General features: G+C 41.5%; 1 protein-coding gene across 2 annotated transcripts; it reads left to right on the forward strand.

Moving 5' to 3' along the window:
• The first annotated feature begins 3997 nt into the window (after positions 1-3997).
• On the forward strand, positions 3998-12209 carry GHITM (growth hormone inducible transmembrane protein). 2 transcript variants are annotated; one of them, XM_048945940.1, is made up of 9 exons: positions 3998-4121; positions 5005-5172; positions 6449-6548; positions 7383-7494; positions 8174-8315; positions 8963-9071; positions 10482-10670; positions 10843-11014; positions 11844-12209. In XM_048945940.1, exons 2-9 carry the CDS (start codon positions 5044-5046, stop codon positions 11929-11931), a joined length of 1041 nt encoding a protein of 346 aa, XP_048801897.1. In that variant the 5' UTR covers positions 3998-4121; positions 5005-5043; the 3' UTR covers positions 11932-12209. The 2 variants fall into 2 exon arrangements, with proteins under 2 accessions (XP_048801897.1, XP_048801896.1); XM_048945939.1 differs by having other exon boundaries at positions 4019-4142.
• Positions 12210-15235: the final 3026 nt, after the last annotated feature.

Consider the following 15235-nt stretch of genomic DNA (forward strand, 5'->3'; position numbering starts at 1 on the left):
GCAGAAGGATGCCAGATCTGTTGTGTCAGAAGCTTAAGTTTCAAAATTCACAATGCCCATAGTTTTCAGTGGAGTAATGGGCTTGTTGCAGCTCACGTGGCTTTTCGGGACTGCATTGAGCTAAACCTAAGTGTTTCACTCTCTTATTTCAGGCGACTGGCAAAGCAGAGTGTCCAGATGAAAATACCTCACGTGATATTTCCTGGAAGGCACATAAGTGGCGATCCTCGTTCCTATGCAAGACATGAAATCCCTTCATAAATCATTTACCTGTAAGTACAGCTGACTTAATTCTTCGGTTTCTCCTATAAGACTTGAGGAGGGAAGCGTTAGTCTCTTTGGGAGCAGTCAGACCAGCTTTACCCCAAAGCACTGCAGCTGCTCATCACCATCCCTTATGCCCTGGCAGCAGCCCTTGATTGGATATGTAACTCCAGGGGGCCCATAAGGCTGGGGAAGCAGCAAAAGGGCCAATCCCTCACCCAGATCTTGCCTGGAAGGCAGCACCTGCACCCTGTCCTGCTGACCTCAAACATTCCTTCGGGATCCTCAAAGTCCCTACACAGGTGGAGTCTTCTGCTCCTGCACAATTTAACCTTCCAATATCCGGCTTGTTCTGGCCCAGGTAACTAGAAGATATCCAGCAAATGCAAAACCTGCTGTAGGTGAAAACACAGACTATTGAAACTAAAATCACAGGAGAATTTTATGTCAGTACAACTTTTCCTGTTTATCCTTCTGATTTCTGAGGAACTGTTCATGAGTTTTCAAAGAACATTACCTTTTCGTTTTTTTCTTTTCTATTTTTGTTTCTTTGGAAATGTCACTTTATATATATATATATATATATATATACCATCTGGGGAAAACGTTTTGTATTTTCCAAACATGTCTTATTGATGCATATTATTTCTGAAAAACACAAAAGTGGGTCTTTCAGGAATCATAATGTTGATATTTTCATAGATTCACGGAGCCTCCCTTGACCTGCAAACAACACCCTACCTAATGTAGCCTAGATTATCTTTAGCTTTCTTTGTAGCAAGGGCGCATTACTAGCTAATGTCCAGCATGGGCCCTTCTCTGCAAAGCTGCTCTCCAGCTGCTCTGCCCCCGTTGGTGCTGGTGGCTGGGGCTATTCCTCTCCAGGGGGAGGAATTCACATTTTGCTTTCAGGAATTTCATGACATTCCCATTTACCTAGCTCTCCAGCCTTCCAAGGTGCCTCTAAATGGCAGCACAACCAGTGGATTTCTGTAGTCTGCATCTACCTTCCGAGGGTACACTCTGTCCCCTCGTCCAGGTTATTAATGAAGATTGTAAAAAAAAACACCACTGGATTCTGCTCCAGGCATTGGGGACACAGTGCATTTGAACATAATGCTATGAAGAACAGTGCATCAGTGTTAAAAAGCAATTTTTATGCGTGCATTTGGCTGCCAGCTCACCAACGAGCTTTGCTGTCACGCTGTTATTCCACATTTTTGTCAGTGTGAGCTCGAACTACTGCAAAAGCTCAGCTAGCTGCTTCGAAGCTCTGCAGCAATACAAAGCTGCACAGTGACTGAAGCTATTGTTTTCCTATCTGAAAGAAAGGCATGTTGCAGTGGTACCAACAGAGAGGATGCAACCTGCTAGTTTTGACTCAAAACCTCTTGGATGGTTTGAGACTCACTTACATAAGAGGCCACTGTTTTCCCATTCATGTGCAATCACTGATTTTGCTAGCTAAAGCATTTAAATTTGTTGACTACCTGCTAGTATCTGCTTGCAGGTCAGTTTCTATGATACAGTCTCAACAGCTGAATTTGCTGCAGTGTGGGTCCTTTGTGGATTTCAGTTGCTTCTGGCAAAACTATCTGTTAAAGAAACAACTTGGGACAGAGCAGGACTGAGGATCTTATTTGAAATTCCCCAAAGATTTTTCTACAACATTACATGCTCTAGTGAGAGATGAATTTGATTCCCTGCATAAATTATTACTATTTCACCATTAATAACTGAATTATACATTTAAATGTTAATTAATACAATGAATCCTTTAGTACCCAACAGTTATAGAGTATTATAAACTCTGAAATAAATTCTACAAGCCTATAAATAAACAATAACATTTGTGGACTGAAACTGGCTTTTCTTTATTCTGTTTTAGGAGACCTTGGGGCTACAGCCTTCAGAGCTCAGAATTTCCATTTACTCCAAAAGAAAGTCAACAATCTTCAGAGTAAGTTCAAGTAGACCTTGAACCCCACTAGGTCTGGCACTCACGCATGCAATTTACACACTTCCTGTGCTTCGTTCTTCTCATTCAAATTCTTCTTTAAGATCCCACGTGCCAGTGCATTTTCAAACCTCTCCCACACCTCATCTCTCTCATCTGACTTTCATTTTGCAAACTAGCAGTTCACGATATTCCCTTTCTTGTGGTTTAACCAAGGAAGCTCCAAGGTATAGAAAGGCTTATCTCACAATCCTCTAAAGTTTATCTGGAACTCTCATTCTATTTCTGTACTTCACTCTGTATTCAACAGCTTTTTTTTTTTTTTTTTTTTTTTTTCTCGTTATATTTGTCTTTGATCCTGGCTCAAGGCCCTCACAGTCTGTTTTACTTGGCTGTGAATAACCATGCCCATATGTAGTGTTGAGGCTGGAAGAAACTACAGAGCAGTAGCTGGAGTGGGGCTGTAAAGGGTCTGCCAAAGCAAACTTAAGGCTGCCAGAAGAATTCTCCTCTGAAGAACACTGTGTTTCTCAATAGTGCCTGGCTTATAACTCAATGTAAAGTTAGGATTAGCATGAAAGTGAAAGCCTGAAATACAGCTGGGATGGAGCTGGAAAAAAGCCTGGCAAAGAGAAATAGGGCTGCCAAAAGAAATTTTCTCCCAACAGCATTAAGGCTCTGGGCTATAGAGTATCACTGACCTTTGGTTCAGTGTAAAGCTTATGGCTAGGGATGGAGACAAAAAAAAAAGTTAAAAATTAAAAAAGCCAGAGCTTCAGCTGGCATGGAGCTGCTCAAATGAAAACAAGGGCTACAAATGGAAAATCCCCAGGGAAATCCATACTCTAGTCAAGTGCTGCAGCAGCTTTCCAAGGGCTGGCGATAGGAATAGTTTCAGGGATGGTCTGGAAAAAGTTTAAAGCTCCAGTTGGACTGAGGTTGGAAAGAAGCTGCCAAAGGGAGGGTTCAATTCTGGAAGGGCTAGAGCATCCTCAACACGCTCTGCTTGGGTCAAGGCTGGAAACACGTATACCTTTGATTTATGTACAACATGTACACAGTGTTGCATTTTGTGCTTATGAGTCATGCTTATCTGCACCCGAGCACACCTCAGGCGCACAAAGCAGGCAACATATCGGTGGGGAAGGCGTGGAGAACAAGACCACTCGTTCTCCCTGGAGGCAGAGGGAACCGCTACAGCCTCGCTGGGTGATTTTCACCAAGCTGATGCCATCTGCTGGTCGCGCACGGAGGGGACGCGCAGTGCCGAGGGGCGGGCAGGGCGATAGTCCCCGCATGCGGGGCCAAGCGCGCTCCGTCCATGCTTTGCACACAGCGGGCAATGGGGTGAGAACGCCTTCAGCAGCTCGGCTCTCCCGCCCTTTTCTGCCTGGGCAGCGGCCCACTGATCGCTAGACACAGCCGACAAAGTTACGCAGCCCAAGGGCGGCGGCGGGGAGCGACGGCCGCAGGGCGGCGCCCGCACTCAAAATGGCGGCGCTGCGGCGCGCTGCCCGCGGGTGAAATGGCGGCCGATTCTCGCCGCTCGCTTCTCTAGCTAGCTCAGCGGCTCTGTCCGCAGCGGCAGGCGCCGTGAGAGCGCTCGGAGTCGGCCCTGTGTAAAGCAGCGTTGTGGGCCCAGTGGTAATGCCTAGAACTACGTGAGACAGCTCGACCGTCTCACGGCGGCTTCCAGAAGTTTCTCTGCCCGCATTAAAGATGGCGCGGCAGCCGTCGATAAGGCTGCCGGACGTCGCATCACCCCGCTTCCGCTAGCCAACGGCGCTTGCGCGCTCCGGAACCTCGTGGGAGGACCGAGCCAATCGTGGCGGCCGCGCGGGTCAGTGGTGCGTCACTTCCGGTCCCGAGTGGGTGTTGTGGAGGGCGTTCGTGAGACCGAGTGGGTGCTGGGGTCGTGCTGGTGCGTGATGGGCCGGGCCGGTGGGGTGCGCTGTGCTGCCTTTGTAGGCTGGCGGGTAGAGGAGCTGGGTCGGGTTGTGTTGGGGTGTGCAGAGCTGGGCTCGCAGAGGGTGGGGGGGCTGAGGACTCAGGTTAGGCCTTTTGGAGGCTTTCTCGGTGCGGCCTAGCCATGAGATGTGCGCTGGGTTCCTTCTTCAGCCGTCGCCCCTGGGGTCCGCAGCGGCTCCGCGGTGCCGCGTTTTCACGTGAACGCTTTGGGGCGTTGGTGTTCCGTTTGGTCTTTAACTGCGTAGCGATTGATGCAGGAAGCAGTTTGCTTCAAATACCAGCTTCTTCTTCAAAAAAAAAAAAAAAAAAGGTCGTATTCATGATGTTTTAAGTTTAAGTTCTTACCCTGTGTGTTTACGTGCAAAGATTAGGCCGTAACTGAAGAATCAGGATGCGTCCCTCTAGGTATTTTCAGTTATAAAGTACGGTTTTGTCACTGTGCTTCAAAGCAGTGAGATTTTTTTTCTGCTGTCATTGCTCTGTACTGTTGAAGTACACCTAACATTGATTTCCTTGCTTGTGATGCACACGGTACTTGTGGAACTAAGGGAACATTTGCAATACTAAGCTATCTATGGAGTGCAGAGGCTGTTCTATGCTGCTGATTCATGTCTAAGTCATATGATTGTTCTCTGGTCTAAACTGCTGCAGGGTGACCTGAACTTGTATTCTGGGCAGTGACTTTGACTAAAAGCTCTGTGAATGTTGTGTATTACTGCTATTTCAGTTATAGGGCATGCTGTAGTTAAGTACAAAGCATACCTTTCTGTCTGAAAACCACGTAACAAAATGGTAAAGCATGCTTTCTCATGCAGTTACAGGAACACAGTATATAGAATTGTTACCAAGCAGACATGCTGGTTGCACGGCTCGTGTGCCTGAGGACACTGCCATGCCAGGCTATCCGCCCCACCATCACTCAGGCTTCCCCAGCTCTGAGGAACTCTGGTATAAAAGCATTTCGTCTGTGGCAGCCTAACCAGGTACAGTAAACTTTGAAAGGTTGAGTGTTTTGCCAGAAGTGTTGTGCTTGCAGTGCTTGTTTTGAATGCTTGTGAGCCCTTTGCTTGTTTGACATACCTGCTGTAACTTACTGAAGGAAGGGTAGTAGTCAAAACCCAGAATTTGTTTTAAAAGACTTGAAGGTAATGTATTCCATTAAAATTCTTGGGTAAGGGAAATAATGTAATTGACATTGGGTAGGCATTACTATGCAAGTTGAGAAGAGCAGAAATTCTTGTTCAATCTGTGCCTGTATCCCATTTCCCAGTATGAGTCTTAAATACCATGTTAAAGTACGAACTTTACTTCTGAAGACTTTGTTCCCAGTATATTTTTAGAGTCGTAGCACAGATTTGTGTCAAATTTGAACTCTGGCAGGACTATCTGGAGACTTACAAGCAGTTCAAAAAACTGGAGTGTTGTTATCCTAAGTCTTCACTGACAGAAGATTATTCTGTGTGTTTTCATCATAAGCATAAAAAAACTATTTTAATTAATTTAAGATCTCAGGTTGTTTTTTTTGTTTTATTTTTGTTTTCCACTAATAAGGTGTCCCATCACCACAGCAGTGACTTCAGAAGACTTGAAAAGTTGTTTCTGCTTTTAAATATGTATTTCTTTGCTGCTCTTGCGCGTTTTTGAGGCTTCAGTGGAGCAGCATGCTCTATTTGTTTGGGTCATGTTAGTCATAGAAACCATAGAAATTTATAGGCCTTCATTCAAGGTTTGTTCTCTAAATTAAGATTAGATTTGAAAATGACGAATTCACGCTGCTATCCCATGTTTACTGGGCAGGAGTACTATTCTTGCACAAAATTAAGTGAAATGTGAGTTAATTACATGAGAAGTGAAGTAAAAAATCTTCATGGTGTTGCTTAATACTGTAGGAACAGAGCAGAAGAAATTCTGGCAAAACCTTATTTTGTTTTGTATTTTTTGCTAAAACTGAGAACTTCTGCGTTGATTCTATGGTTCTATCATGTGAAAATGTTTTTTACAAAGTTACCTAAAATGTGTTGTTCAGCTGTTCTGTCTGAGCTCGATTGTTTCACATCTCCAGGGAGAAGCACAGGTAGAATAAGAGACAAACTAGCAATTGCAAGTGTGTCAAGTGACTGGCAGTGTTTCAGCATGTTACAAATTAATTGCTTTCTTTCAGAAATGGTTTGTTACTAATCTGTACATGCAGTTCCTTAAAAGGAATTTCTCTTACTTAATGTCACTGAATCCTTCTAATTTTTCCTTTGAATCTAACAGTGTTATGCCACCAGAGTAAGAACGGGCGTAAGGCGTGGGAAAATTGGCCAGGAAATTAAAGAAGCAGCATTTGAGCCATCTACAGAAACTGCTCTTAAAGGTGGGGTTCCTGCTTTAAAAACAGCAATTTTTTAAAAGCTGAACTTTAAAACTGTTGAAGGAAACAATTCCCTTCAAACCACTAAATAGTCTGAAAACATTGCTTAGTATTCTGAATTGACCTGTGACCTATCTTAAATGTCTGGAGACTGTTCTTCTGCTTGTCTTTTTTGTGTTGTTGCTGCACATATGTCCCAGTTTCTCCCAAGAAATTTCTTGTTTCTGCTTTGAGCTACAGTTGTGAACTATTAAGTCAGTGTGAGTTCCTGTTGATGGAGATAAGTACTTCCTTGATTGCAGATGTTTGAAAGGAGGAAAAAAAAAAAAGCTTTGCTATATCTGTTTTGTATGCTGTTGAAAGGAAGTACTGTTCTACAATGTATAAGGATTGGAGAAAAAACAAACAAACAAAGAAAAAAAACAGACAGATTGTGTTCTAATCTAATGCTAAAGAGCTCTTGATCAAGCATTACATCAAGAGTGGATGATGGGAAAGGACACAGTATCCACAAGTCTTCTGTGGGCAAGATCTTTAACTGGTTTTGTGTTGCTATTCCTGTTCATTTATGTAATAAAGACCAGTAAAGCCAGCATTTTACTGGTTAGTCTCTTAATTTTTATTATGTTTTATGAAGCTCTGTAGTAGCGGTGGAGTGAATCTAGAGTGTTCTACATAAAGCTCTTTTAGAAATGGTAACACAATTGTGAAGCTTTAAGAAGCCTGGTGTGGATCAGCTGTTACAGATAAAAGAGATTGGTGTGAAAACGTTATTATCTATCTGAGAAAAAAGCATTGTGAGTGCATGATTTTTATCTTTTTCCCTTTGATATACAGTTGATCGCCTGGGAAAACTTGTTGTTGCTGGAGGGGCTGCGGTTGGCCTGGGGGCGCTCTGTTACTATGGCATGGGCATGTCCAGTGAGATTGGAGCTATTGAAAGAGCAGCGTAAGTACCATTGCTTGTTGCTTCAAGGAAGAGAGACTTGAAGCAAATCTCCCTCCTCCTTTTGTTTGTTGCTTCTGTAGCTGCTGTCTCCCAATATACGCGTAGCTTATTTTGCTTAAGCTCTGGGCAGAATTTCTGTGCAGGATTCTAAGCTGCCCATTTGTAGGATGATGAAATCATACTGCAGCAGCACTCATTCATGTCTTTCTGTTAGTCTTGCTCTCCAAACGACACGCACGTTTTGTTCCAGATAAACATGGGCACAGTGACTCAGCATTTTGTGAGCAGCTCGCTGGGCTTCTTACTGCTCAGGACACATTCTGTACAAATTTTTCCTTAACCCAGTTTATTTTACATACACTGTTTTGTAGTTTTCCACAGTTAAAATTTGTTACTTTTCCCCTTTTGTACTTTCTGTGATGTATGCTTCCTACACAAAATTGAACTGTAATTGGCATTCTTTGTAATTGGTGCTTTAATTGTTATGTAATAGCACTGTATTCTGGGAAGGATTTAAAAGTTCAGCACCTTTGTTGTAAGAGGAACTCATGACAGAAATTGCTAAACCTTACCAATTCTTAGGATGCTCCCATTGTATCCTTAGCTTAAAAATGCTTATAGTTGATCTTCATTCTGGTGTTGTTAATTGCACAGCTATGTACAAATGCTTATTTTTCAGTATTTGGCCCCAGTATGTGAAGGACAGAATTCGCTCTACCTACATGTACTTTGCGGGAAGCATTGGCTTGACAGCACTGTCAGCTGTAGCAGTAAGCAGATCTCCTGCACTCATGGGCCTTATGACAAAAGGCTCCTGGCTGGTAAGTTCATGTTATATTTAGAGTGTCTGTAAAGTGATCCTAAATGTTAACGGTTGTTATCAAATATAAAAAAAAATCTGTGCAGATATTCACAGATGTAGCCTTTAAGGGCACAGACAATAGTGTAATGCCCTGATGGCTTTTTGTGACTAAAAATCCAATTACATGCTGATGTGCCCCTTTGGTGCCTTGTTGATAGTTTGTGGAAGACCAACTATGTATGCAAGAAATAAAAATGCTATGCTATCCTGACCAGCCGTATGCAAGTAATAACTTGCTATGAGTGGCTGTCTGAAGCTAGTGACACTGCTTCTGTCACTTTCTAAGAATCAAATCAGAGATTTTGATGCGTTTGTACTCCTTTGTGTGCTGTTCTTTGTAACTCTTTGAAAACTTTCCTTTTTGCTGAGACCTAAATGATATTGGCAGACAAATCATCCAGGTAAGATAACAAGACATGTCTGCTTCCTACGCATTCAGTGTGCTGAGTGCAGTGGAATAGTGGTGGTTCAACATAGCACAACATCCAGTGGTTAATCTTTGTGATAAGAGCAAGTTACCTCCTAGGAGGCTGGAAAAGATCACGTGGGAGAGCAGAGATCTTTTGTCCGTATGCCAACTTGAGCTCTGTGATGCTGTTCTTACAGGCAATCGGTGCAACTTTTGCTGCTATGATCGGTGCTGGAATGTTGGTCAGGTCAATATCCTATGAAAACAGTCCAGCAGCTAAACATCTTGCTTGGATGATGCATTCAGGTATGTGTTTATAGTTTTTGTTGTCTGCTTCTGTATGACTAAATTGTCACTTTTACTATAGTATCTAAGCTTTGTTAATTTTTACATGCTGCTGTAGATTTCAGAAACCAATGAGGTGTTCCATGTGTCCTCTAATTTCTCATAGTCTTGTAAAAATCATGCTTAAGCAAAACTTGAGCCAAACTGGATTGAACTCATTTCTTAATACTTGCTTTGGTTTCATGATTGCGTTCTGGCTCCATAGCTTCTGTAAGCGCTACGCTTACTGTATTTCAGCTGTACAGGATAAGTAAGTGTATGAAAACTGATCAGAAGGATACAGTTTTGGTATTAAACTGCGGCTTCTTGATCGTATGTTATCAATTCATTTGTAGGATGGAGTACAGATTTATTTCTTACGGATGTTACACGCTTCAAGTAACAATGGCTGTCATAAAAACTTTTGCCAGAAGCATGGTTTGGGAAAGACAAACTCATCAGGCACTGGAATTGCACTTTTCTTTGTAGAGCTGAAGTTTCTACTAAGAAGAAAGTGAATTTATTGTAGTTATTTGTCATTAATAGGTAGAGGCTTCATAGAATTATCTAGCAGGAAGTATGACTGACGTAGCAAAAAAAAAAAAATAATAATGTATCAGTTTTGAGAGTTCCTGAAGCTGTGAAGGAGTTGACTAGTCCATTATAAGATGAGCTTCCTGAAGTATTTTCTAAAGCCAGAGGAAAGTAGATCGCTGAGCTTAAGATTGCATGCCTATCTAGAAGGCAGCATGATAAATTGGCAGCTAAGTGCCTTGGTGTCATGGAGTTGACCAGATCAATCTATGTCCATGACAGGGGCGACAGGCCTCTGCCCTCCCCCTCCACCCCAGTCCCACAAAAAATGGGAAGGAAGGAAGGGAGGAAAAGAACAGCGGCAACAATCTATGGAAGAAAACTTATTTTACTATAATATTGGAATACAAGATAACACAATATATACAACTTAATTGAAATTGAGATTAATAAGTCAGACAAGATGAGAGAGAGAGTTCCCAGGGCTGAGTCTAACCTGAAAAGCTTGGAATGGCTGGGAAAGCACCTCCAGCACCCGCTGCCAGGCAGCAAGAGAGCGCCCCCCCCACCTGGAAGGTCCAGATCCCGTGACTTCTGTAATGTACAGGGATAGGTACCTGGAATTGGGGCACTAACACTTTAGTACACCGTACACTACATGGTGTTTTGATGTGGAATACTGAAACCCAAAAAGAAAAAAAAAAAAAAAACAACATAGAACCATGACACTTGGTATTCTGTCATGTGAGTGAATTCAAGCCATCTTATCTGACTCAAATAGATATAGTTTTGGTAGGTGGTGTTTTTACCTGGACTGTTCCAAACCTGTTACATTTGTTTTTTTGTTACTTTGGCTAGGTGTCATGGGTGCAGTGGTGGCTCCTTTAGCTTTCTTGGGTGGTCCTTTGCTCATCAGAGCTGCCTGGTATACAGCTGGAATTGTTGGAGGGCTCTCAACTGTGGCCATGTGTGCTCCAAGTGAAAAATTTCTGAACATGGGAGGACCACTTGGAATAGGCTTTGGCTTCGTTCTCGCCTCTTCAATTGGTAATGTACCATTTTAATGCTGTTAAATAGAGTAGGCGGTAAACTGAAGCTGCTAGAATGTGCAGCTTACTTCTGATTGCAAACTGGTCTGTCCAGTTAAAATTGGCCTGGAGTAGCCATTGCAAGACATGTGCTGCAGCTCTGTGTAATGCTATTGCATATTCTTTTCCAGGATCCATGTTCTTGCCACCGACTTCTGCTCTTGGGGCTGGCTTGTATTCAGTAGCTGTTTATGGAGGATTGGTACTCTTTGGCATGTTTCTGCTCTATGATACGCAGCATGTTATCAAGCGTGCAGAGACTATTCCATATTATGGAGTAACAAAATACGACCCGATCAATGCGTAAGTATTTAGATTTGAAGGCACGTGTAACAGTTTTGAGCTGTGTAGAGCTACACTTTATTTCTAAAGAGCTGTGCAATTTGTTTGTTTTTGTCTTTCTGTAAAATGGGAAGAATTGTCAGGTTTAGGAATGTAACATGAAAATAACTAGTGGAGTTGAGACTGAAATCATTTACCTGAAATGAGGGAAACGACTTCGAATATGTGGTGGCACATGCCACTAGTGACACTAACTGTAAAAAAAAAGTTTGTTTTGTGAATCATTTCTAGGAGGATTTGTAGCTGATCTCTGCAAATAATTATCAGTATCAGCTGAGATGAAGAATGCTGAATCTTCTGTAGTCGTGTAATATTTACTAGTCTTAATGTCCTTTAAAAAAAAAGAAAAAAAAATCAGCAAGGCTTTAAAGAAAGGATTAACTGACCGTCGGTCAGGATAAGTCTGACTAATAGGTAACTTCCTCACTGTAAACATCTGTCTGGTCTTAGGTGAATTCCTCATTTCTTTGCATCTGGTCGTCTGTAAATAGGATAGTAGTCATCACCAAAATTCTTGAAGTTAAGCAGTGAGAGTGTAGAAGTAAAAGAATCCTGTGAGAGAATGTTGTGTTGTCTGTGAAGTTTTCTTGCAAATTGATGCTGCTGGCAGAGATGGTAGAGTGAAATAAAGGCGGTATTATTACTCATCGAGCCTAGAAGATGTGCTGTAGTTGAGTTTTATTACAGACCTTTAATGGAGGCTTTTAAGAAGTCAAGTATAATGGCAGGAAATAGCAAAAATAATACTCATTCTGTTTAACAGGATTAACTTTCATTTCATCTCTCCTAGGTGCATGGGCATCTATACAGACACGCTGAACATCTTCATTCGTGTGGCCACCATGCTTGCTGGTGGTGGCGGTGGAAGGAGAAAGTAAACCGAGACTCTTAGCAGCTGTCTGACAGCTCAGACTGTTAAATTGTCTATCTAGTGCATATAGTAAATAAAAATTCATCGTTACCAGCAGTTTTGCTGCAGGTCAGAAGTTAAACGCATTTCAGCCTGTTGTTTAAGTGCAATGTGATTCAGACTTAACAGTGTTTCATCAAACACCTTCCAATAGCGTGAACAACTTCAAAGCATACATATTTGGGGAAAGTAAATTATTTAAAATATATCTGAGTAAAATTGTCTGATTTTTTTTTTTTTTTTTTTAATGGGCTTGGAAGCAGTTCAACTGTTGCTTTCCTTTTTAATGGAACTGCAGAAATAATAGTCACTTGTATAGACATGTATCTTATATGCAGACAATGACAAGCTACTTCAGGAAATACTGTTCACATATAACAGTTTTCAGTTAAGATTGTGTAAATAATATTTTCTTGAAGCGTTTAGAAGAACTGAGCGAAGTGCATATGACACTGAATGTAGCAAAGGCTACTGCTGTCTGGGCAGAAACCTCAGAAAGATTTAAGCAGTTGTCAGAAATGCACTGGATGGGATGGGGGACGTGACCAACAATGTAAAGGAGACAAGATGAGGAGCCTATGTGACATCTGCCCTACGTGAAAATGTCATTCTCCTCCTGGAGCATGTGAAGACACCTTGTCTGTTTCCCAGTACTTTAATGTTGAATGGATGTAATAACAGTTGGACTTTTTTGATAGTAGATCTATCAAGTTGGGTAATTATAGAGGTCTTTCTTGTAGTGACTAATTTTTGGTATTTTAAGTGAAGCACTGTTCTTCAGAAGAGCTCCCCATGTTTACTTGCTCTTAGAAGCTTGTACAATTAGCACTGAAAGAAAGGGAATTGAGAATGGCCTGCTGTAAACCCAAGTATCACAGGCATACCATTGTTAGATGCTGTAGTCTCTCTTTAATTCTTTTCCAGATTGGTATATTTAGCTCAATTGAAAGGAAATGTTCCTGTCAGTGAAATTGATTTAACGTTAAGAAATATATACATGCAAAAGTAGATTGTGTTCTGCTGGATTAAGGGGCAAGGGCACAAGGAAGTTTTGAGCTCATAGAAATGACTCTACTTCAATTTTTCTGGTAAATTATGCTGTGTTTATGGGAGAAATAAAATTCTAGTCTCACATGTTGATAACTCTCACTTTTCCTGTTTACTGAAATATTTTAACATTGCACTAATAATGCACTAATAATACACTAATAACTCGGCGAAGAGTGCTATACTTCTTTCCCCTACTGATTCTTTTGTAAGGGAATGTGTTCTCAGTTTAAAATAAAATAAAAAAAAAAAAATCCATGACTTGCAGTTTCACTGGCTGCCATCCTTTGGAGGATGTTTCCCAGATGGAAAATGATGACCTACAGTTGCTTCCACAGAATGGCCAGGACTGGGAGAGCCTCAAGGATTGTGAATCTCCAGCCTCCTGTCACATGCGGGACAGCCAACCTCCTCACTTAATACCAGACCAGGCTGCCCATGGCCCCATCCAACCTGGCCTTGAACACCTCCGGGGATGGGGCACGCACAGCCTCTTTGGGCAGCCTGTTCCAGCACCTCACCACTCGTAGTAAAGAAAGGGGCCTGGTGTGTCCTGTTGGCTGTGGACTGCAGCCAGTACTGCTGGTTTGTTGTATACTACATTATTTCTCTTCAGTCACAGTGAAGAAATGCTGGACTGTGAAGAACCCTGCCCAAAACCTTTTGTGCCCAAAGATTAGACAGCACAATCTTGTTTCCAGCACTGTTTTCCATGAAGTGAAATATATGGTGCTTAAGAGGAGGGAAGGAATCTCTGAGTTGTGACAAGTATTAACTTTAAACGGTCTCTCACCTTTTCAAGCAACTTCATATGCTTAATCAGTTTCCCCATACTGTTGCTGTGGCTGAACAATAATCAATAATAAACAGTAATTAATAATAAAATATGCTTGTAATCAAGTTCTAATCTATGGCGGGCTGCCCTGTTAGGTAATTCAGATAAACATGTCTGTAACGAAAGAAAACTTAGACCAAACTACTGTTTTTGTTTTTCTGGGAACAAAGGTTTAGAGGCTGAATGAACTGCGATGGGGGTCCCTGGGTGCTTTGGAATTGTAAGGTATAGAAGACAGCACTCTAATGGGAATGTCTCATAACCTTTTAAGAAAAAAGCTAACAACCTAAGGGTGTTTCAGGAAGCATGAACGCTCATTTGTATTGGGTCTTCTGGAAAGATACAACTCCTGTAGATGAAATTGTGTCGTCAGGAAAATATCTTCTTAGGGCTGGCTGTGTGGCCCCCCAAAAATGGGGGAAATGAAACTTATTTTACGTGTGAATACCGTGTGACAATCAAGATTTGTCTTAATGCAGAGCTGATTCGAGGAAGGATAAAAACTTAAAATGCAGTGGTTTAGTAGGCATGAGAACCTGGTGCTCATTTTTCCAGGGGCAGCATCAATCCAGGAGTTTTTCATGCTGGTTTTCTGTCCTGCTCCAATGAATATGAACTTGGAACTTGAACTTTGCATTGAACTGAAAAGATTGTTGAATAGTAATGATAAAATTTATTAGAGTGCTGTTCATGGGAGTAGTTTATTTTGTTTCTGTAGGTTTTGAAAACTTAGGAGATTCTCATAAAGTAAGAATTAAGATCTGTTCAGTACGTCTTAGTTTTGAGAGCAAAGGGAAGCTGTGGAAGGGCTGTTATTTAAGTCTCTTAAATATTGAGTACTTTCAAAAGGACATTAGGTGCTTTATATCCTGAAATTCAGACCTGTAAAAGCTAATCAATACTGCAGTTAGTTTTTACACTCAATTTCATTCAACTCAGAAGAAGAGGAAGCTCAAGTAGTTGTTACCAGGAGGCTAAAAATTCAAGACTGATGAAGGAGTAAAACTGGTTCTGTGGTTTCTTTGAATGAGGAATGTTACTTAACATTTTGCTGGTTTTACTTTGTCCTCTCTTTTGGCTACTTTTGTTGACTTGTTTTTTTGTTTTTTTTTGTTTTTTTTTACAGTTACGGGGCTCTAAGAGGTTCTTTTTTACATCTGATTCTTTTTGTTGTTAGATTGAGGAGAGTTATATGTAATTGAATTCTATGGTTGACTTTTAATGAAGCCTTCAGGAAAAAATTCTGTATGGCACTTAAATTATTTTTGAATTTATGAGGAGTGGAAGAAATGCGTTATAAAAGCAGGCAGGATCAAAACCTTGCTTAGTTTCCTCTGTTTCGAGTGAGTAAACTTGTATTTAAGAAAGGACAGTTGTCAGGTCTTTGAGT

The sequence above is a fragment of the Lagopus muta genome, chromosome 5 (genome assembly GCF_023343835.1).
Source record: "Lagopus muta isolate bLagMut1 chromosome 5, bLagMut1 primary, whole genome shotgun sequence".
Taxonomy (NCBI): Eukaryota; Metazoa; Chordata; class Aves; order Galliformes; family Phasianidae; genus Lagopus; species Lagopus muta.